Source organism: Geotrypetes seraphini, chromosome 11 (assembly GCF_902459505.1).
Source record: "Geotrypetes seraphini chromosome 11, aGeoSer1.1, whole genome shotgun sequence".
In the NCBI taxonomy this organism is placed as follows: Eukaryota; Metazoa; Chordata; class Amphibia; order Gymnophiona; family Dermophiidae; genus Geotrypetes; species Geotrypetes seraphini.
In genome coordinates this window covers 16,655,897-16,680,167 of record NC_047094.1, presented here as the reverse complement: position 1 = coordinate 16,680,167, position 24,271 = coordinate 16,655,897, and the positions used below count along the sequence as shown (strand labels likewise).

The following is a 24,271-nucleotide window of genomic DNA, read 5'->3' as shown; positions in this document are numbered from 1 at the left end:
CAGTGGTTAGAGCTACAGCCTCAGCACCCTGAGTTTGTAGGTTCAAATCCCACACTGCTCCTTGTGACCCTGGGCAAGTCACTTAATCCACAAAAATACCTCCCTTGTATTCAATTTTCCAAATTCTTAATTAGAAACAGTGATGAAGTTTTCTCATATCACACTTTATCTCCACTAATCACACATTTAAAGTTCTTTATAGAGGAGAGGCCTCAGATCCCCGTGCGTTGCCAGTGATTAACTATACAACAGCACTAGATAGGGAACTAACCTCATCGGCAATCTCCCCCTCTTGCCTAATTTTAAGATGATGTATATCAAAAAAACTCTCAAAAAAACTGATAATGAACTTAGGCAGGGAGTTCTTATGAGTTCTTATATCTCTCAGCTTCTGTTTTCTTTGCTGCGGTCCGTTCCTGGCTAGCTGGCATTTCGCTGTATAGCTGCGTCAGGGCAGTGGACTCTCAGCGAATGTATGAACGCTCAAAATGGTTTGAATATAAGGGAGGTATTTTTGTGGATTTATGATTGATCTCTCTTTATCCTATATACATTGTTTTTGAGCTACAAGTCACTTAATCCCCCATTCCCCTAGGTACATTAGATAGAGTGTGAGCTTGCTGGGACAGATAGGGAAGAATGCTTGAGTACCTGAATGTAAACCAATTAGTCTATAAGTGGTATATAAATGCTTAAAATAAATAGTAGGAAAGGTAACACACAAGGGTTGTAAGTTTAAAGAAAGTGGGTGTTTCACGTTTCTGAACATTGAAAGAGTTGATGAGGTTGTGACTGTCCTAGTGTATAACAAGATAAGGTTACTTTTTAAGGATGCCTGGGGAGGGTTTCAAGATACAGTTTACCAGACCCTTGGACATTTAAAATGCAGTCAGTGTTCCCACTGGTGCAGATTATTCCACCATCTGCACTCAATTTTTGTCTTTAGGAAACTGTAATGCTACTAGCTGTCTGCATTTTATGTTTTTGAAGTTGCTGTTGGTATGAGTACATAAGCGCATAAGGTTTTCCATACTGGGACAGACTGAAGGTCCATCAGGCCTAGTTTTTCATCCTGTTTCAGATAGTGGCCAATTTAAGTCACAAGTACCTGGCAGATTCCACAAAATTAAAACAGATTTTTATGCTGCTTTTCCTAGAAATAAATACTTTTCCTAGAAATAAATACTGTAATTAATGGCTTATGGACTTCTCTGTTAGGAAATATTCCAAACCTTTTTAAAATCCTGCTAAACTAACTACTTTTCACAGCGTTCTATGGCAACAAATCCCTTTATTATAGGTTGTGTGAAGAAATATTTTCACTAGGTGTCATTAAGAACATAAGAAGTTGCCCCCGCTGAGTTAGACCAGAGGTCCATCCTGCTCAGCGGTCCGCTCCCACGGCGGCCCATCAGGCCTAGTGCCTGAACAGTGGTCCCTGATTTAATTTTGTAACTTACCTCTAATCCCATCCCTATAATCTACCTCTACTCTTATCTGTACCCCTCAATCCCTTTGTCTTCGAAGTACCTATCCAAAGCTTCTTTGAACCCCTGTAGCGTGCTCCTGTTTATCACATCCTCTGGTAGCGCGTTCCATGTATCTACCACCCTCTGTGTGAAAAAGAACTTCCTGGCGTTTGTTCTAAACCTCTCCCCTTTCAGTTTCTCTGAATGCCCCCTTGTACTTGTTGATCCCCTTAATTTGAAAAATCTGTCCCTGTCTATTTTTTCTATGCCCTTCATGATCTTGACGGTTTCTATCATGTCTCCTCTTAGTCTCCGCTTTTCCAGGGAGAAAAGCCCTAGCTTTTTCAGTCTGTCAGTATATGAGAGGTCCTCCATGCCCTTCATTGTAGACAGTACGATGAAAACTTCCATCCAATGTGTGACGGCGGCCGAAAAAGCAAACGAGATGCTAGAAATTATTAAAAAGGATGGTTAACAAGGCTAAGAATGTTATAATGTGTCTGTATCGTTCCATGGTGCAACCTCACTTGGAGTATTGCTTTCAGTTCTGGTCTCCTTACCTCAAGAAAGATATACCGGCGCTAGAAAAGATTCAAAGAAGAATGACCAAGATGATAAAGGGGATGGAACTCCTCTCGTATGAGGAAAGACTATAAGGGTTAGGTCTCTTCAGCTTGGAAAAGAGACAGCTGAGGGGAGATATGAAAGAAGTCTACAAAATCCTGAGTGTGTAGAATGGATACAAGTGGATTGATTTTTCACTCTGTCAAAAGTTACAAAGACTAGGGGACACTCGAAGTTACGGGGAAATATTTTTTAAACCAATAGGAGGAAATATTTTTTTCACTCAGAGAATAGTTAAGCTCTGGAATGCATTGCCAGAGGTTGTGGTAAGAGCGGAGAGCATAGCTGGTTTTAAGAAGGGCTTGGACAATTTCCTGGTGGAAAAGTCCATAGTCTGTTATTGAGAAAGACATGGGGCAAGCCACTGCTTGCCCTGGATCGGTAGCATGGAATGTTGCTACTTTTTGGATTTTGGTCAGGTACTATTGACCTGGATTGGCCACTATGAGAATAGGCTACTGGGCTTGATTGACATTTGGACATTCTAGTAAGGCTATTCTTATGTTCTCATGATTTCTTCTAAACTTGCTACTTAATGCTTCATCATGTGCTCCCAGCCCTAGTATTTTTGGAAAGAGTAAACAAGTGATTCATGTCTACTCATTCCACTCTACTCAATATTTTATAGACCTCTTTTGTATCTCCCATCAACCATCTCTTTTCCAAGCTGAAGAGCAGTAGCTGCTTTATCCTTTTCTCATAGGGAAGTTGCCCCATCCTCTTATCATTTTCAGCACCCTTCTCTGTATCTTTTTTAATTCCGCTATATTTATTTTGAGGTGCAATGACCAGAATTGCAGCGAAAACGAAAACTCTGTGGAAATGGTGATGTTCAAGATTCAGGCTTTATTTAAAAATATACAGTTTGATAATCCACACAAAATATATCTAGGATTCAAACTGTTGGGAACTGTGAACCCAACACGGTCTGTGTTTCGACAATGCTGTCTTCCTTAGGGGTCCCTAAAGGTCCTGATATGAGAACATGTGGATTAAAAACTGAAAACGTAACTCTGCGCGGATGAGGATTCCTTTTTTCCCGCTTTCGAGGAATCCTCATCATTGATTCTTTTACCTTCCTCGGCAACAGCAGCAGATGAATCCAGAGACTAGTGGGATAGCTCACATCTACCAGCAGGCGGAGATAGAGAACTGATTAACAGGTGGTCCTATTGGTTGGCACTCTCCTTGTATCTTCAGTATTCTCTATCTCCCAGCAGGTGATGGGTTGCTGTTCCACGAGCTCCTGGATTCCGGCTGGTTTTCTGTTTATTCTGCTGTTGAGAATTTTTATCTTTAGTTAGATTGGGGTGCTTGGCTGAGCGGTGCCAGCTTTCGGAGTCACACCTGGGTCCCCCCAGGTCTCTGCTCCACCCTCCTCTCCAATGGATTGAGATTTCTTACTGGTCATCTGTGTTTTCTTCTTTCCCTGAAACAAGGCTTACAAAAAAAAAAGAAGAAGACCAGTGTGCTGCTGCTGGACAGTGCTTTGCTGTCTGTCTCAGCCTGCAACTACCAGCCTTAGCAAATGGTGGACTCGGGTGAGAGTGATTTTTCTTTCTTTTGCTTGTGGTTGTTTCTTGGGTCTGCCGTTTGGTCGCTGGGATTTTGTGCCGCGGGGTTTCACTTGGGTAGTTGCTCAGCGGTTGTAAGTAATGGCGGCAGAGGCGGTTAAGAGGTGTTCCCACTGTGGGAAGCAGCGAACACCGTCGGGCCTCTGTTCAGCAGGTTGCGCGGACGCTGTAGGAGAGGACGTGCAGATAGCGCCTGATGCGTTGGTGGTTTCCCGCGCTGTTGAAGTCGGGCCTGCTTTTCCCGTGCTCGCGGCTGCTGCCGTTCTGCTTCAGTGCACGTTGGCCAGCTGTTTTGCTTCTTCTACCTTTGCGGGGCAGATTTCAGGGGGAGAAAACTTTTGCTTTGCAGGCTCCATCGAATCTGGTGGCGTTTTCCCTGGAATTTGTCATGTTAATGCACAAGGCTTTTTTAATGCAAAGCTCTCAGCCTGCTCAGCGTCCGGACTGTACTTTGGACTAGGGGTCGGTCCTGCTGGCCAGTGGACCTCCTCTGGAGTCTCAGGCCGCTAAGAGACGCAGGGTAGCGCCTATGGATGCCGGGGACTCTCCTTCTGACTTCGCCTTGTCTTTGTCTTGACCAGAAACTCTGGAAGACTGGGAGGTGGCGGATTTAGAGCTTGAGGATGCGCTGGCTAGGGACGTGGATGATCCTACCGCGCTCCGTCTTTTTCATAGAGAGGAATTACCATCCTTTATTACCAAGGCGCTGCAGGACCTTAATATTTTTCAGCAGGATGCTCACGTCGAGCTCGGCTAATCCTCTTATGGTGGGCACGAAAAAACCTGCAAAAGCGTTTCTGGTGCACGATGCGATGCTGGAGCTTATTTCTGTGCAGTGGGACACGCCGGAGGCTGGTGTCCGGGTGGCGAAGGCTAAGCGCCAGTTGTACCCCATCTCTCAGGATGAGCTTGACAAATTTAAGAACCCCAGGGTGGACACTTTGGTGGCTGCGGTTACCAAGAAGACTACCTTGCCGGTTGAGGGTGGTATAGCCCTCAAAGACATTCAAGATAGAAAAATTGAATCTTCTCTCAAGCTGTCCTTTGATGTAGCAGTGGTTACCTTGCAGGCGGCGGTGTGCAGTACCTATGCAGCACAGGCTTGCCTGCAATGGACTCAGGGTATGGCAGATAAAATGATGGAGACCGGGGTGACTGTGCCATCCGACTTTCCGGATATGGAAACGAGTCTAGCATATCTGGCAGACACCCTCTATGATATTATTAGGGCTTCGGCGAAACAAATGGCTCTTTCTGTTGTTTCTCGATGATCCTTGTGGCTCAGTCACTGGGCGGCAGATGCGGCTTCCAAGCTTAGATTCGTGCGGCTTCCTTTTAAGGGTTGTTTACTATTCAGAGATGATTTAGACAAATTGGTGAAGGATTTTAGGGATACCAAAACACAACGGTTACCAGAAGATAAACCTAAAGCTCCTTTGAAGGTGTCTTCTGCCAGAAATCGTTTCCGGGATGTTAAAAGATATCGACCTGGAAAGCCGTCCTTTCCGCCTTCTTACGGTTCTTCCTATAATTCTAGGCCTAGGTTTTCACAAAAGAATTCCTTTCGTCCTACAAAACCCCAACCTGCTCAACCAGCCCATACCCCTTACGTAATTCCCAATGACGGGATGTCGGCTCCCTCCGTCGTGACCATAGGGGGTCGGCTGTCTTCCTTTCTGGCGGAGTTGGCCAAGATAACGTCTGATCTGTGGGTATTGGACATTATTCGAGAAGGTTAGAAATTAGAATTTTCCTCTCCTGTCGCATATTCTTTTTTGGTCTCCCCTTGTACGGGGGAGGCCAAACGAGAATCGGTACAGGTCACTCTTCAAGTTCTTTTGGACATTGGGGCCGTAATTCCCATTCCTCCAGAGGAAAGGGGTCAGGGAAGATACTCCATTTATTTCATAGTGCCCAAAAAGGGGGGGTTCGATCTGACCTGTCTTGGATCTCAAGAAGATCAGTCGCTTTCTGCGGGTCAGGCATTTCCGGATGGAAACAGTGAGGTCGATCATTGCAGCTGTTCAGCCGGGGGAATTCCTGACAGCACTCGACCTCAAGGAAGCTTATCTGCACATTCCAATTTGGCCCCCGCATCAGAGGTATCTTCGCTTTGCGATCCTTGACCAGCACTATCAGTTTCGCGCCATGCTGTTTGGACTGGCCACAGTTCCACGTACGTTCTCCAAGGTCATGGTAGTAGTGGCAGCTTTCCTTCGTCAGGAAGGGATTCGGGTACATCCTTACTTGGACGACTGGTTGATCCGGGCATCTTCCAGGCAGGAGAGTTTGGCAGTAACCCAAAGAATGATCTCTCTTCTCCAATCTTTGGGGTGGGTCATCAATTTTCCAAAGAGCTCTCTTACCCCTTCCCAATCGTTGGAGCATCTGGGGGTGCATTTCGACACAAATCTGGGGAAGGTATTTCTACCGAACGATCGGGGAGAGAAGTTGCAATCTCAGGTTCGCCTGCTTCTCCAGTCGCCCAGACCGAGGGATTGGGATTATGTACAAGTTCTGGGGTTGATGGTAGCGACTCTGGAGGTGGTGCCCTGAGCTCGCTTCCACATGAGACTGTTGCAGCAGTCCCTTTTCTCCTGGTGGTCTCCAGTGTCTCAGGACTACAATCGTCGTCTTCCGTGGACATCTCAAGCAGCACTCAGCATGCATTGGTGGCTCAGCGAGTTCAATCTGTTCAAAGGAATGCTACTTGCAACACCGGACTGGATCGTAGTTACAACAGATGCTAGTCTGCTGGGATTTGGAGCTCAGTGCCTTCAATCTTCAGCGCAGGGGGTCTGGTCTCAGGAGGAGACTCAGTGGTCGATCAATATGCTGGAGTTGAGAACGATCAGGCTAGCGCTTCTCACGTTTCAGTCCATGATTCAGGACCGTCTGACGATGGTCTTTTCGGACAATGTAACGGCGGTGGCTTATGTCAACCGGCAGGGAGGTACACGCAGTCCGCAATTGGCCAACGAGGCTATGGTCCTGCTTCAATGGGCAGAGGTTCATCTTCCTCTTCTCTCAGCAGCACACATTGCGGGGCAGGCAAATGTTCAGGTAGACTTTCTCAGCAGAAATCTTCTAGATCCTGGGGAATGGGAACTCTCCACTCGTGCATTCGACCTTCTAGTTCAGAGGTGGGGTCTTCCGGAGATGGATCTCATGGCCTGATCTCGAAATGCCAAGCTGCCTCGATTCTTCAGCAGACGCAGGGAGATGGCATCCAAGGGGGTAGACACATTGGCTCTTCCATGACCTCCGAATTGTCTACTTTATGTGTTTCCTCCTTGGCTGATAATAGGTCGGGTGTTACATCGCATAACTCACTTTCCGGGCACGGTGATACTGGTAGCTCCGGATTGGCTGCGTCGTCCCTGGTATGCGGACCTGATGCGTCTGTCGATGGGCGATCGGTTGGCATTTCCCGTGACTCCGGACTTGCTAACTCAAGGTCCGATATGCATGGAAAATCCGCCCCACTTTGGTCTTACGGCCTGGCTCTTGAAAGGTCACAGCTGAGACGTAAGGGATATTCAGAGCCAGTTATTTCCACTCTTCTTCAGGCCAAAAAGAGGTCTACTTCTGCCTCTTATGCTAGTCTGGAGGGTTTTCAATTCTTGGTGTTCTGCTCAGGGTCTCTCTCTCTTCCAGGCTTCTCTCTCTTCCATCCTTTCCTTTCTTCAGGATGGAGTTGCCAAGGGATTGGCCCATAATTCTCTTAAGGTTCAAGTGGCTGCTATAGCTTGTTACAGAGGCCGCATGGCTCGTTCTTCCCTTGTGTCCCAACCTGATATGGTTCGATTTCTAAAAGGGGTGCAACATATTTGTCCTCCTATTAAGAAGATATGTCCGGAGTGGAGTCTTAAGGTAGTCCTTGGGGGGTTGCAAAAGCCTCCCTTTGAACCTTTGTTGACAGCAACTTTGAAGGATGTGACGTTGAAAGCGGTTTTCCTTGTTGCAATGGCTTCGGCCAGGCAGGTGTCTGAGTTGCAGGCGTTGTCTTGTAGAGATCCTTTTTTGCGCATTTCAGATTCGGGGGTATCTGTGACGACTGTTCCATCGTTTCTTCCTAAAGTGGTATCAGCCTTTCATGTTAACCAGTCTCTCTTCCTTCCAGCCTTCCGGAAAGAGGATTGGGGGGGAGAAGTTCTCTTCGCTGCGGTTCCTAGATGTACATAGGATTCTTCTCCATTAGCTTAGACTTACTAATGACTTTCGCCAGTCAGATCACCTCTTTGTGTTATTTGCGGGCCGCAACAAAGGTATGGCTGCGTCTAAAGCTTCCATTGCTCGATGGGTCAAGGAAACCATTGCTTCTGCTTACTTGACTTCAGGTAAGCGGTTGCCGGACAAGCTTCATGCTCATTCCACTAGAGCGCCGGCTACTTCTTGGGCAAAGTCCAAAGGTTTTTCTTTGGAGGGGATTTGTCGGGCGGCTACTTGGTCTTCTAAGAACACTTTTTCTAAGCATTATCGGTTGGATGTGGCGGAGCGTGCAGAGGCTGCCTTTGGTGCGTCGGTTATTGCAGAGGCGTCGTTCGCTTCCCACCCTGATTGAGGATTGCTTTGCTACATCTCACTAGTCTCTGGATTCATCTGCTGCTGTTGCCGAGGAAGGAAAAATTATGTTCTTACCTGTTAATTTTCTTTCCTCTAGACACAGCAGATGAATCCAGAGCCCCACCCTTTCTGGCTATTGGATCTCTGTTTATGTTTTCTGTGTTTCTGCAGTTTTGTTATAGTTGGTAGTTGTTTTCTCTATTGTTGCCTTTACAATTTATTCTGGGAAATAAGTTTTTTACGTATTGACCATATTTCTGGGCAAGGAGCAATACTGAAGATACAGGGAGAGTGTCAACCAATAGGACCACCTGTTAATCAGTTCTCTATCTCCGCTTGCTGGTAGATGTGAGCTATCCCACTAGTCTCTGGATTCATCTGCTGCATCTAGAGGAAAGAAAATTAACAGGTAAGAACATATTTCCATCTTCTTGCTTTTAATATACCTTTAAAAGAATGTATTTATTATGTGCTTTTTGCCTCCAACACAATCTTTTTTTCAAAGTCTCTCTTTGCCTTTCTTATTAGTGCTTTGCATTTGACTTGCCATTTTTTGTTTACTATTATTTTCAGTGGAATCCTTCTGTTTTCTGAAAGAATTTCTTTGTTGTCTAATAGCTTCCCTCGTCTTACTTTTTAACAGTGCTAGCTGTCATTTGGTCTTCCTTTCTCCTTTTTTTTTTTTTTTTTTTTTATTCTTTATTTATCATTTTAAAAATTTTTTTAACAAAATCAAAACATTTTGTACAGAAAGATTGTCAGATCGAACACAAAATAATAAGTAAATCATTAACATAATATGGACAAAACTCTAATCGGACAGTCTCAAGTCCTCGATAATTATGTGATCCAAGATATATATAAGAGTGAACTTTTAAGGAAATCAATTTTAAATTCTATATAATAAAGAATAGTATCATGTGTCTGACTTGAGGAATTATTCTAATACCAAGTCCAATTAGTTGTTATTACAGTTACATAGTTGTTATTGTGGTAGTTGTTGTTATACCCTCTTTTTCCAGACGTTTCAGTGTCAGAAAAGCTGTAAGTTGAGATGGCTCGAAAAACACATACTTATTATCTCGATATCTTACTATACATTTACATGGGAAACGTAAAAAGAAAATGCCACCCATTCCTTTCTCCTTTTTAATACATGGACTATATCTGATCTGGGCTTCCAGGATGGTATTTCTGAATAGCATCTGTGCCAGATGTAGTTTCTTTTCCTCTTAAGTTTTTGACCATTCTCCCCATTTTATCATAGTCTCCTTTTTAAAGTTAAATACTATTGTATTAGATTTCCTGTGTGTACTTACTCTAGAGCAGGGGTCCCCAAAAGGTCGATCACAATCGACCAGTAGATCGCAAAGGCAACGCGAGTCGATCGCAGAGCCCATCCTGGGATCTGTGATAGATTAAGAACATAATAAGCAACATCTCCGGATCAGACCCTTGGTCCATCAAGTCCGGCGATCCGCACACGCGGAGGCCCCGCCAGGTGCAATATTTAGATACCCATATCCTTCTATGCCTCTCGTAGGAGATGTGCATCTAGTTTACTTTTGAAACCTAGGATGGTTAAATCCGCAATAGCCTCCGCTGGGAGAGCATTCCAGGTGTCAACCATTCTCTGCGTGAAGCAGAACTTCCTGATATTTGTCCTGAACTTGTCCCCCCTTAGCTTCATTCCATGTCCTCTTGTCCGTGTCGAATTGGACAATGTAAATAATTTTTTCTGCTCTATTTTGTCGATTCCTTTCAGTATTTTGAAGGTCTCGATCATATCCTCTCGCAGTCTCCTTTTCTCAAGGGAGAACAATCCCAGTTTCTTAAGTCGATCCTCGTATTCCAGTTTCTCCATACCTTTTACTAGCTTTGTTGCTCGTCTCTGCACCCTCTCCAGCAGTTTTATATCCTTCTTTAGGTTGGGGGACCAATGTTGGACGCAGTATTCCAAGTGGGGTCTGACCATTGCTCTATAAAGCAGCATTATGACCCTCTCCGATATACTTGTGATTCCTTTCTTTATCATGCCTAACATTCTATTTGCTTTCTTTGCCGCCGCCGCACATTGTGCTGATGGTTTCAGGTTCCTATCTATCAGTACACCCAAGTCCTTTTCTTGTTCGCTCTTACCCATAGTTGCACCTGACATTCTATACTCGTATTCCTTACTTTATGACCCTCTCCGATATACTTGTGATTCCTTTCTTTATCATGCCTAACATTCTATTTGCTTTCTTTGCCGCCGCCGCACATTGTGCTGATGGTTTCAGGTTCCTATCTATCAGTACACCCAAGTCCTTTTCTTGTTCGCTCTTACCCATAGTTGCACCTGACATTCTATACTCGTATGCATTACTTTGCATTTCTCCGCATTAAATTTCATCTGCCATTTCTCTATCTGACACAAGTCACTCTGGAGTTCCTCGCTATCCTTCTGCGATCTGATCACCCGGCATAACTTTGTGTTGTCTGCAAACTTGATGAACTCACTGAATGTTCCTTCTTTTAGGTCATTGATATAAATATTAAATAAGATCGGCCCAAGTACCGAGCCCTGGGGTACACCGCTAGTCACTTTCTCCCAGTCGGAGAACTTCCCATTTATGCCCACTCTCTGTTTTCTGTTCTCCAGCCATTTGCCTATCCATCTTTGTATGTGCCCCCCTATTCCATGGCATTGTAGTTTCCTGAGAAGTATTTTTTATGTGGAACTTTGTCAAACGCTTTCTGGAAGTCTAAGTATATTATGTCCACCGGTTCTCCACTATCAATTTGTTCATTCACGGTCTCAAAAAATTGAAGTAAATTTTTTAAAACATGATTTCCCTTTCCTGAAGCCATGTTGACTGGCTTTCATCAGGTTGTGTGTATCCAAGTGCCAGACTATGCTATCTTTAATCAGTGCTTCAACCATCTTTCCATTGCTTTCATGTTCTACCTGCTTCCTAACGCAGAAGCGCCAAGCCAACCAACCTTCCCCACCCGAAGTCAATTCTGATGTCGGAGAGGAAGATCCGGGCCAGCCAATCGCTGCCTGTCTGGTCTGGAACTTCCTCTCTGACATTAGAATTGAAGTTGGGGGTGAAGGCTGGTCGGCCCGGCACTTCTGCGTCGGGAAGCAGCTAGAGTTTGGGGCGGTGGTGGTTTGGGGTCCTGTTCCCTGATGGCGGCAGTGGTTTGGGAGAGGGCAGGGAAAAAGAAGGGAGGGCAGGGAGACAGAAAGAAAGGGGGGAAGGGAAACAGAAAGAAAGGGGGCAGGGAAACAGAAAGAAAGAAAGGGGAGGGGGCAGGGAGAGAGGAAGAAAAAGTTGGCGGAAGGAATGAGGTCTGGAAGCATACAGCAGGCTGAAAGAAAGGAAGAAATATTGGATGCACAGTCAGAAGAAGAAAGTGCAACTAGAGACTCATGAAATCACCAGACAACAAAGGTAGGGAAAATGATTTTATATTCAATTTAATGATCAAAATGTGTCCGTTTTGAGAATTTATATCTGCTGTCTATATTTTGCACTATGGCCCCCTTTTACTAAACCGCAATAATGGTTTTTAGTGCAGGGAGCCTATGAGCGTCGAGAGCAGCAGAGGGCATTCAGCGCAGCTCCCTGCGTTAAAAACCATTATCACAGTTTAGTAAAAAGATTGGGGGTATATTTGTCTATTTTTGTATAGTTGTTACTGAGGTGACATTGCATAGAGTCATTTGCCTTGACCTCTTGGGAAAAAAACCCAGAATAGAAATGATAATTAGCATTTTCTCTGCGTACAGGTGCTTTGTGGGTTTTTAAAAAAAATTTTATTGTTGGTAGATCATTTTGACTTGGTCATTTTAAAAGTAGCTCGCAAGCCCAAAAAGTGTGGGCACCCTTGCTCTAGAGATTATATCGGATCTGATGAGTCAGTGATTTAAAGCACGCTTCTGGATTTGGAGTGCAGACTATCTGCACTTGAGTTAAAGTAGGTGATATTCTGCCATCTCTGTATTCCATCTATATTTCAGAAGCAAATGCAGTACTCCTCAACCTTTATTTGATTTGTTGTCTCAGCATATGTGAGGTGCTAGAAGAACTTTTACAAATGCACAAGTACAAACTTGTTTTTTTCCTGTAAATTATTCCCAACTTTACTTTTGATACTATTGGTAATGTAATATTTGGCCATGCATCTTTAATGAAAGTAGTATGACTTTATTCTCATAGCATCATACTCTTTTAAGATGAAAATTCTTTTTTAAAGGCTCTCAAGGATTGTTTTTTAAGTTCTAGTACCTCCCTATATACAAGACCATCATACTAAGTATGTGAGTTTGTTTTGTTGTAGAGTTACTGGGTGATATTCTAAAAGACCAGCCCCAGGAAGCAGATGGAATTGATTCGGTGATTGTAGTGGATAATGTGCCCCAAGTTGGGCCAGACCGTCTTGAAAAGCTGGAAAACGTCATCCATAAGATCTTCTCTAAGTTTGGCAAAATCACAAATGAATTTTATCCAAATACTGATGGGACAACCAAAGGGTGAGTTATGGGGAAAAAAGTATAGCAGAGCATAACTAATGTCTTATATAAATGGTTAACTTGCTTCATATAAATCTGAATATATAAAAAGGAAGGTGGGGTGAGATTAACACCATAATGGTGTGTGATAGGATGTAAGAAAATAATTGCTAGTCTTTTCTGATTATTGAAGTTTTAATATTTACTTTTTGCCAAAGACTTATTGATGTTACTTAGTTGTCAGAATTGGAAAGAAATTAGTGTTGGTTGTATCCTGTGTCTCCATCTCATTGTGGAGCGGTCAAGAGGTTAGAGCAGTGGTCCAAGAAGCACGGAAGCCAAGGATGGATTTCTCTTTCTGTTTAGCTGTTTGGCCTGGATTGTGTAAAACAGTGTTTCTCAACTCGTGGAGCCACTAGTTGGGGGTATGCAGCACTGTGTGGGTTTCCCACCCACTTCCTCCTTAATTGACGCCAGGGATCCCATGTCCTTCCTACCCACCCGCCGAAGCACCGCCACTGGCAGGATCCCATGCCCTCCTTTCTGCACTTCCCCTTCCGCAGAAGCTGACCTGAAAAGGCTTCCCTCTGATGTCGGAGCTGATGTCAGAGGGAACCCTTTTGGGTCAGTGGGAGATCCTAGTTACCTCCTTCAGGGCTGCTCCTTCTGGCCTTCAGCCAAATAGGGACATTTCGCGGGCAGTGGCTTATTGTATGCTGCACGTGGCTGACCCAGAAGGCTTGTGAGTCAGCCACGTGCAGCGTGTGAGAACCACTGCCTGCGACACATCCCTGTGCTGCTGAAGGCAGGAAGGAGCAGCCCAATTGGACGGCCATGAAGGGAGGGAGCATGCGCATTATAGCAAGTAAGCGAGAGAGAGGACATGATCGTGGGACAAAGGGAGAAAGGAGGGGGGAATTTGGAACAAAGCTGAAAGGCAGGGAGGGGGCATGAACTCGGGACACAGAAGGAAAGGAGGGGGCACAAACTCGGGACACAGAAGGAAGGGGTGGGAGAATTGTTTGGCATGAGTGTGTGAGTGAGAAGGAAAGAGATGGTGCACATGGAGAAAGAGGAAAACTGTTGGGCATAGAGAAAAGATTGAGGTGGAGATGCATGGGGAAGAGAAGGATGAGAGGGAGAAATGTGAGATATGGTGATGGAGAGGGGTGATAGAAGAAGAAATGGGCATGAGGCTGGTAGGCAGTGGTGAAGAATGCTGCACATGATCTGGGGATCCGGGGGATGAGAGAGGGAGAAATGTTGGATGTGGCAGTAGAGGAGGTGGGAGAGATGCACCATGGATCTCTCTCTTTCCCCACTCCCTTTGCAGCAAGGGAGGGATTGAGAGAAAGACAGATAAACAATGAGAGAGAGAGGGAGACATGTTGCAAAGGGAGTGGAGGAGAGAGGAAAAAAGTTGGACTCATGGAGAGACAGAGAGAGATGTTGGTTGGGGAAGGGAATGAGGTCCAGAGGAGTGGAATCATGCAGGAAGCAGAAATAAATAAATATTAGATGCACAGTTAGAAGGAAGTGCAACCAGATTCTCATTAAATCATCAGACAACACAAGTAGAAAAAATTATTTTATTTTCAATTTATTGATCGAAATTTGTCAGTTTTGAGAATTTATATCTGCTGTCTATATTTTGCACTATATTTGTCTATTTTTCTATAGTTGTTACTGAGGTGGTATATTGCATATTTTAAAGTCGTCTGCCTTGACCTCTTTGGAAAAAAACCCCAAATATAAATGATAATTAACATTTTCTCTATCTTTTTAAATTTTGTGGTTACCATGATGTATTAAAGATTATATTGTGTGTATATGAAAAATGAGTGGAAGAAATTGCATTACAATTAGTACTATTATTATGGGGGTGGGGTCAGGGTGGAGCTTAGGTGGGGGTACTCGGTTGATATTTGTTAGACTTAGGGGGTACTTAGCTTGATGAACTTGAGAAATGCTGCTGTAAATGGCACCAAAATCAGCCAGCACCTAGAAAAATGCTGGATCAGGACAGCATCTAATGGATCACGAACATGCGTTTCAGTTCTGACATATCCAGATAATCCTTTTTTTTTTTTTCCCTCTCTCTCTTTAATATTTATATACCACCAGCCAAATGTCAATCACACTTAGGCGCCGATTACAGAATCATGCCTATGTAAAAAATGTAGGCCAGGGTTTTTTTAACCCCTACATTTCAGGCGCTTAAGTGTTTGGAGAATCCTGCTTAGCGGTGCCTAAGGGGTCCTTTTATCAAGCTGCGGTAGGGGTTTGACGTGCGTAATACCGCGCGTTAAAACGCCTGCTGCGCTGCTGCTAATGCCTGCATTGAGCAGGCGTTAGTTTTTTAGCCGGCCGCGGGAGTTAGCGCAGAAATGTCAGACGCGCTAACCCCACTAGCGCGGCTTGATAAAAGGACCCCCAAGTTATGCTCCACCCATAAAGATGCCCACTTAGGTGTTAGGTGCCGCTAACTGCCATGTGATAGGTACCTACCTTTTTTTTTTAGAATCAAGTAGGCTGGGGTTTTGTTTTTTTTTTCTAATTATTGAAGCTATTAAGGGGATTTTGTCAATTAACCCCTCCTTTAACAAAGCCACTCTAGAGGCTGCCACTGCAGTAACTGCCCCAAAGGCCATGGGAATTTAAAGGGCTTTTGTAAAAGGAGGGGTAAGTTAGTTGCCGAAAAGACACCTAACTTTAGGCACCCTTTAGAATTTGAGCTTTTGTGAACTCAAGCAATTCATTTGCTCAGGTACAAAATTTGTAAACCCTCTGGGGCAGAGGAAATAACTCTGCACCTTAAAGTAAGTTGCTATGAACCCAGGTTTGGAAATGCTAGTAATTTGAAAACCAGGTTCAGCTTATCTTCCAGGCTGGGCAAATTCTGCTTCTTAATAAAGAAAATGGTGCACTGCCCAAAGGGCTAACATAGTTTGAGACTAGTCTGAAGCTTTTTACACCCAGCTCCAACATTTAGCTCCAACATTTATTTTAATACTTACATGTCAAAATTCCTTGAGTCTATTTGGAGGAGGAAAATGGCAAGGGATGCTATGCTCAGTATACATTTCTGACTACCTTGTATTACAGATACATTTTCCTGGAATATGCATCTCCGGCTTTTGCTGTGGATGCAGTAAAAAATGCAGATGGCTACAAATTGGACAAGCAACATACTTTTCGGGTGAATCTCTTCACCGACTTTGATAAGTGAGTGATTTTTTTTTCTGTTATCTTTGCTTCCTTTAGTTTTCTTTCCAATACTTGAATTCTAAAAAAGTTATTTTTTACCTGCTGTAAGTCTGACAAAATCAACAATTATTCAAGAAAAGTGCTTAGAAATAATCTGGTTTGTTTACTGTTGTAGGTACACAGTCATTAGTGATGAGTGGGATATTCCAGAGAAACAGCCATTTAAAGATTTTGTAAGTTCAATATGCAGGAGCAGAATGAGTTTGTGTCAGTGAGACTTTATTAAATTCTTTCTTGGCTTATGTATCGGGGCCAGAAATCAAAACAGTGGATTCTGGAACAAGTTTATTTCAACTTCACTGACTTGACACAGGCCTGTGTTTCGGTTGGAGTGCCTGCATCAAAAGTCTGAAGTCCTTATAAAACACAATCTGCTCATTATGGTTCCACAAGCATTAAAACCACCCACAAATTTTGCTTGCTTTCCCTTGTAAATCTTTTGGACAGTACCACCTCAATGTGACTGGGCATTTGTTATCTGCAATCAAATTGATTAGGCAGCCAATTATTACCTGTTCTTGGTTGTCTCATCTGGTGACCGAGGCTGACTCACCAGATGAGACAACCAAGAACAACAGGTAATAATTTGCTGCCTAACTGATTTAATTGTAGCTATCAAATGCCCAGACACATTGAGGTGATACTGTCCAGAAGATTTAATAGGGAAAAGCAAGCAGAATTTGTGGATAGTTTTAATGCTTATGGATCCGTAACGAGCAGATTGTGTGTGCTTTGACTTGTTGTCTCTGCTGGGGGGGGGGGGGGGTTCTGACATCATTCCATGTGCAGGCTTGTTCTTTACCTTTTAATCCTTATGTGTCGGGGACAAAATGCAATTCTCATTTACTCCAGCACTGAGGAGGGCAAGAGTGCATTGCGATTGCATTTCTTCCTTGGAGAGCGCATACCCTCCATTATACCTCCATACCACATATGCTCTTTCTCCTCCCCACTACCAGTTCAGGTGCCCTCCTTTTCTTTGTTCCTTTTGTATCTCTTGTTTCTACTTCCTCACTCTTCCATTCTCTCTTCCCGAGCCCTCGTTCTGATCTCCCATGCCTCAGAATATTGCTTGTTGCTCCTATTCTGAGGTGGATTTCTATTTTCTGTTGTTAATAGAGGGTATAGACAGGTGGTGCTGCAGCATAGTTTTCTGGTACTCTTCATCCTCCACTCCCAAGATGAGATGTGTCCTGAGGGCCTGCTCTTCCATGTTGCGTTAGGTCAGTATATCACAAACTGTATGTCGCTGCACACTAGTGTGCCTCCTGAGATTTCAGGTGTGCCCTGAGACACTGGGGAGGAGGAGAGGTGCTGGTGCTAGCTGACTGCCTACAGAATGTGCCTTTCGTGGTGAGAGGTGAGGTTCTGGCGCCAGCTGACTACCTACAGAATGTGCCTTTCGCGGTGAGAGGCGAGGTGCTGGCGCCAGCTGACTGCCTTTCGCGGTGAGAGGCACATCCTGTTGGCAATCAGCCAGTGCCAGCGCCTCGCCTCCTCTCCGTGCGACTTTCCTGCTGGCACTCCCTTACTGGCAGTTCAGGGCCCATCTGGAGGGCCTTTGTGCATGCGCAGATGTCAACATGTCACGCATGCACGTGACATCATCGCATTGATGTCTGCGTACTTCCGGATGCCTCAAGCCACAGCCACTATGTTTATTGTGCCGCGGCTTGAGAAAGTTTGCGAGACACTGCTTTAGGTTCTCCACAACATTTCTGTAGCTTTTCATCAGAGCAGATGTTCTTGTTGTTTCTTGTCAGCAGTGAAAATGAACTTGCCTGAGGCAAGTAAGAAAGCCTTTAAAAGTGCCTTTTGAAAGTGCTCCTGAGGAGAATGACAGACCTGGGTTTGAATAGGCCCTACTAAGCACCAGAGTTAATGAGTTGTGAGACCTATTTTAAAAGTCCACCAAAAACATTGCAGCACATGGGATTTAGAGATTCCTTGCTTTAACTGAAGACTAGATGGCTAAATGTTTGGGTAGCCCTTCGCATTACTTATTTTCTTTGAATGGAGACATGAGTTCATGTGCTGGGTTACATACCCTTTCACAATAAACAGGGTGTAGGATTTGTGAAGAAATTTCAGAGAAGAATTTAGGACAAATTAAAAATGTTATCTTTTAAATTTCATCGATGTAATTTCAATAGGAATTGGTGTCTGATTTTTATTTTTTCTTTTCCTTATAAGGGGAACCTTCGCTATTGGCTGGAAGACCCTGACTGTAGAGATCAATACAGTGTAATCTTTGAATCTGGGGATCGAACTACCATCTTCTGGAATGATCCTAAGGAGCCTGTTTCAATTGAGGAGAGAGCAGTGAGTAGTCCTGAAGGAACTTTGGCACTTGGAGTTAACAGAGTGCAGTTTTTTTAAAGCAATCTGAAGGTGGACAGACATGCAGCCATATCCTTCTCCATATCCATTTGCGGGGGATAACGGTGCGGCACTAAGAAATCCTTCAGCAGTGCAGATAAATTTAAACATTTTTGATTCCTAACTGTGCTAACTTCTCAGTATTTTGATGTCTGCAATCTTTTTTCACAGGAAAAAAAAAATGAGAAGAGAGAGTGAGTTTTGTACAAGTTTTATAAGTACCATACATACTCTACTATAAGCCAAGATTTTGGGCCCAAAAATTGGGATCTTGGCTTATGGCTGATTAAGAAGAAATTTCTGTGCTTCCCCTCCTCCTCTAAGGTGATCGACGCTTCTTTCGCTTCCTGCTCCCCACCACCATCATACTGACCAGCATTTTCTACTGTCTGCTGCTGGCAGGAAAATGAATACAAACTGGGTCGGTGTAAGGCCTTGAGCATTTGTGCATGTTCAAGGCCTCCCAGCTCCTAACCTCTGAAAGGGCATGAGCTAGGAGGCCTCAAGCATTTGCAGTTGCTGAAAGCCCCACAGCAGCCCAGCTTGCTTTTATTTTTGTGTTAGCAGTAGCAGACATTAGTGCATGGCCATTGAAAAAAAAAAAAATCAATGCATGAGCCCTTATTGCCACCTATTTTGTGGTTAATAAGGGCTGACGTGCTAATCAGCGCATGTCAGTGTAGCAGTGCTGATTTACTGAAGACACGCCCACTCGGCCCATCCCCCTCCCCCCCTTCCCCAAGGTAAAAATAATTTTTTCGTGTGTGGTGTGCATTAGAGAATGACACGGTGACAAAATTCATCACCGTTCCCATCCCCGCGGGAAACCATCTTCATGTCATTTTTTAAGGAGAGAGGGAAGAATCAGAGTATGAATGGCCACAACCACTGACCCACAAGCTTTGCTTTGAAGAATGCTGGTGTAGAAAGACTGAGGTTGAAATAGACACTAGAAAATGACAGTCTCTGGTATCCAGAGCAGATATTGTGATGTCATAATGCTTCATTCCACCAGTGCCTAAGAGCCAACCTCATCAGTGATGTCACAATGACTTCATTATCCTATACTTGGCTCAAATAAGAATCAGAGTATGAATGGCCACAACCACTGACGCTCAAGCTTTGCTTTGAAGAATGCTGGTGTAGAAGGACTGAGGTTGAAAATGACATGGGATTATTTCCCGCGGTTATCCGCGGGGACGGGAACGGTGATGAATTTTGTCACCGTGTCATTCTCTTGTGTGCATGTGCTAACCCAGAACTTATTGCAGGATGCTTGAACATACCCTACAGTAAGCCCTTTTTATGCTGCGGGGTAAGCATGTGGTAATGCTTACTTCAGCTTGATTAAAGGGCCAGCTTACAGGTCTGGTGCCAAAATTTACCTATTATAAACATGTTTGTACCTTTAGGAACATAACCTACAAGTTTTTTAGTGGCATAACATATGGGTTGTAATTCCTGAGAGAAGAGATTCCTTGAGGATTTCTGTGACCAACCTATGCTTCACCTTTCTGCAGCGATGGACTGAGACATACGTTCGTTGGTCCCCCAAAGGTACATACTTGGCTACATTCCATCAGAGAGGGATTGCACTGTGGGGTGGAGAGAAGTTCAAACAGATTCAGAGGTTTAGCCATCAAGGAGTGCAGCTTATCGACTTCTCACCATGTGAAAGGTATGGAGTAAAGTTTGCATCTGCTATTTTTTTCTTCCATTTGCATCTTTGCTTTCCTGACTACTCGACCAGCATCTCTTAAATTTCCAGATATTTTAGCCCAGGGGTAGGAAACTCCGGTCCTCTAGAGCCGTATTCCAGTCAGGTTTTCAGGATTTCCCCAATGAATATGCATGAGATCTATTTGCATGCACTGCTTTCAATGCATATTCATTGGGGAAATCCTGAAAACCCGACTGGAATATGGCTCTCGAGGACCGGAATTCCCTACCCCTATTTTAGCCTGTCTTCCTCTTTCTGCGATCTTTGTAGTTTACAAAAGCTAACCTCTTTTTCCAGTGAAATAGGGTACATAAGAACATAAGAATTGCTGCTGCTGGGTCAGACCAGTGGTCCATCGTGCCCAACAGTCCGCTCACGCGGCGGCCCCCAGGTTAAAGACCAGTGCCCTAACCGAGACCAGCCTCACCTGCGTACATTCTGGTTCAGCAGAAACTTGTCTAGCTTTGTCTTGAATCCCTGGAGGGTGTTTTCCCCTATAACAGACTCCGGAAGAGCATTCCAGTTCTCCACCACTCTCTGGGTGAAGAAGACTTTCCTTACATTTGTACGGAATCAATCCTCTTTTAACTTGAATCTATCCCCTTTTAATTTTAGAGAGTGCCCTCTCGTTCTCTCTACCTTGGAGAGGGTGAACAATCTCTCTCTACTAAGTCTATTCCCTTCATTATCTTGAATGTTTCAATCATGTCCCCTCAGTCTCCTCTTTTCAAGGGAGAAGAGGCCCAGTTTCTCTAATCTCTCCTTGTACAGGTATTCCGTTTGTGCTCTTGAGCATTCTGCAAAATATGTCAGTCACAGCTTTTCAACTCCTTCTCCTTTTCCACAGTCTTTTCTGCTCCTTTCAGTTCTTCATTCTGTAGGCAAACCTGAAGGTGTCTTTCTGATCTGCTCCATTTCTTTCTATTTGGTTTGTTTGTGTTTTGGTTTGGTTTTATGTGGTTCATGGGACTGCTGTGCTCCTTGGAGAGGAGCAGAGTTTAATCTGCAGCTAGCAGGTGTATCCTTCATATCTCCCCTCTCATTGCTTTAGTATCTCTTCCAGCACTGCTATTTTGCATTCAGCTCTCAGTTTCTACAATTGGTTTTCTAGATTTTGTCCACATTTCTTAAAGACTGCATTATTACATCTGGATTCCTGAAGAAGGTGTGTTTAGCTGAAACAAGGCCCGTGTTGGGTCCTTTGATTAATGTGGATAGAGATTTTATTGTGATTTTAGTTTTTATTGTTGTTGTTAAGACTTTGAATAAACTACAATTTTAGGTCTGTGAAAATTGAGTTTCCACAGTTTCGTTTGTTTGGATTAACATTTTTGTAAGCAATATTGCTGAAGAGCTATTGGGTAAAGTTTGCCTTTTTGCAGATGATACCAAAATCTGCAATAGAGTAGACACCCCTAATGGTGTGAATAACATTAGGAAGGACCTGGTGATGCTTGAAGAATGGTTTGAATTTGGCAGCCAATATTTAATGCTAAAAAATGCAAGGTCATGCATTTGGGCTGCAAAAATCTGAGGGAACAGTACAGTTTAGGGGTGAAGTACTTTTGTGTACAAATGAGGAGTGGGACTTGGGTGTGATAGTAAGTGGTGATCTTAAGTCAAACAGGTTCAGAAGGTGATGGCAAAAGCTAGAAGAATGCTAGGATGCATAGGGAGAGGTATGGCCAGTAGGAAAAAGGAGGTATTAATGCCCCTGTATAAGACTCTGGTGAGACCTCATTTAGAATGTTGTGTACAATTATGGAGGCCGCACCTTCAAAAAGATATAAAAAGGATGGAGTTGGTCCAGAGGAAGACTACTAAAATGGCGTGTGGTCTTCGTCATAAGGTGTATGGGGACAGACTTAAAGACCTCAGTATGTATACTTGAGAGGGGAGATGTGATAGAGACATTTAAAACAAAATAATTATCAAAAAATGTCACTCAATTGAAAACGGGTGGAGAAAAAGCTTCAAGGTAAACATTATCACGCAGCAATCAATATTGATTTCAAGCTGGGGTTGTTCTTGTCATTGGCATAAAAAACTCACACCCAAACAAATATATAAATTTATAGAGGAAACCCCCCCCCCACACACACACTGCTGTGCACTTACAAATTTATATTTTCAATATCAGGAAAAGAATTAAATATCTCTGGCGGATCTCACGGAATATGAGTCATGCAGCCGAATTCTATACAGATTGCAGGGGGACTAGTTGGCTGGGCGGAAGGCCTGAGAGTAGCAAGTTGCAGTAATCTAAGCGTGATGTTATGAGGATTTTAGTAGTGTGCTTGGAGAGAAAGGGTCGGATTTTGATGATGATATAGAGGAAGAAGCGGCAGGATTTAGCAATATGTTGTATCTGGGTGGAGAGAGAGGAGTCAAGGATGACCCTGAGATTGTGAGCAGACAGATTTTGGCTGTCCAGTTCATCCTCAGTCCTCCCCTGCCCGTTTGCCAGCTCCTTAGCCTCTGTTGTGCATGTTAAAATAGCAGTAGATTTCTGTCTGTTTCGCTGCCCCTTCTAGAACACTACTGCATTCCTTCCTGCAAAAACATTAAACGTATTTGTTGTGGAGATTTACTTTTGGTTTTACGTAATGTATTTTTAAACTTGGCATTGAATATTTTTAGTACTTCAGCAGACAGAGCTAGTTCATTGTTCCTGTCTTTTATTTTCCAGGTACCTGGTAACATTTAGCCCTCTAATGGACACAAAGGATGACCCACAGGCCATCATTATTTGGGATACCCTTACGGGGCAAAAGAGAAGAGGATTCCATTGTGAAAGCTCAGCCCACTGGCCTATTTTTAAGTATGTTGCATATTGATGAGATTTCAATATAATCAGTTAGGCTTATTTACATTTTATAATTTTTAAAGATCTAAAATAAATGTCTGTCTTTAAATTTTCAGATGGAGCCACGATGGTAAATTCTTTGCTCGAATGACCTTAGACACCCTCAGCATCTATGAAACACCTGTAAGTGGCTTCCTTTGTCTGTAACGTCCTTGTGAAAAGGAAAGTAGACACTGTACACACACACTGTAGAGCCTCAAGAAATAATTATTTTGAAAAAGCTTGAACTCTCTGATTTTGAGGGATGGTATGTAGGGGAGTGATTGTATTATTTTTGGAATGCCATGGGTTTAACTTATTGTTTATTTGTTTATATTTTGGAATCAGTTTGAAGGCAGCGTAATCTGGGTGTGCAGTAGCTGATCCTGGGACAAGCAGGCAGTATATTCTCAGGTATGGGTGACGTCACCGATTGAGCCCCGATACAGACCACTTTAAAAGTGCATTGCCACTTTAAGAGTTTAGAAAGTTCGCAATAGCCTGAACCGCTCATGCGCGAGTGCCTTCCCGCCCAATGCAGGGTGCACGGTCCCTCAGTTTCATAGTTTCCACGGAGCTGAGAAGTCGCGTTTTCAACAGCTGTTGAAAATCTTTTCGCTGCCTTCCCGCTCTCACGGTTTCTGACTTTTCAGTCAGTTTTTTCTTTTATTTCAATTTTGGTCTTAAAACCCCCCCCCCCAAGAACAATATATAGTAAACCAAATTTTTTTTCTTTTGCCGTTGTCGGTTTAGCCTCGGTGGAGCCTTATGGGTCGCCATACTGTTATTTTTCCACCTTATGGCCGTTTTCCATTCAGGACACTCCTGATAATTTTCCATCCGGCGGTTGCTTTGCTGGGGTGGTTGTCTTCACTGATATCCTCCAACGGTTCTCGCAGTGTCAGGACCTCAGCCTTGCCACTTTTTACTTCCCCTGCTCTTCTCCTCGCCAGTGCATTCTCATGCGGGTTCTTCAGAAGCAGTTTCCTTTCGGCGCCGTTAGGAATCTAGCACCCACCGACGTCTGTAATCTGATGCCCAGTGCACTTCCAGCACCGCTAATCCAGCCCACACCGAGATTGACATTGCTGCTCGGGCCCGCTCCTACCTAGGTAAGTTTGCTCACAAGTTTCTCCTTTGGGCTTCAGGTCATTGTAGCAGTGAGTCAAGTCCTGCCGACCTCGATCAGCCCCATCTCTGGCTCCGCTTCGATATCGATGAGTGCCTCGATACCAGCATACTCATCTTCGTAGCGTGGAGTGGCACCGATGGTACTGGTTAACAGGCCAATGGTACCGGTGTTTATGCTTTCCTGCAGTAACCTTTTCC

The 24,271-nt window shown here is 43.9% G+C and overlaps 1 protein-coding gene across 1 annotated transcript in view; it reads left to right on the top strand.

The window, feature by feature from the left end:
- The window catches only part of EIF3B (eukaryotic translation initiation factor 3 subunit B), a 43,665-nt gene that overhangs the window by 1,082 nt on the left and 18,312 nt on the right, over positions 1 to 24,271 (top strand). Inside the window, exons 2-8 of the mRNA XM_033963338.1 lie at positions 12,560 to 12,752; positions 15,837 to 15,956; positions 16,114 to 16,171; positions 18,192 to 18,320; positions 19,898 to 20,055; positions 22,787 to 22,918; positions 23,020 to 23,086. Of these exons, the coding sequence (XP_033819229.1) occupies positions 12,560 to 12,752; positions 15,837 to 15,956; positions 16,114 to 16,171; positions 18,192 to 18,320; positions 19,898 to 20,055; positions 22,787 to 22,918; positions 23,020 to 23,086 (857 nt within the window). The remainder of the gene's footprint in view (positions 1 to 12,559; positions 12,753 to 15,836; positions 15,957 to 16,113; positions 16,172 to 18,191; positions 18,321 to 19,897; positions 20,056 to 22,786; positions 22,919 to 23,019; positions 23,087 to 24,271) is intronic.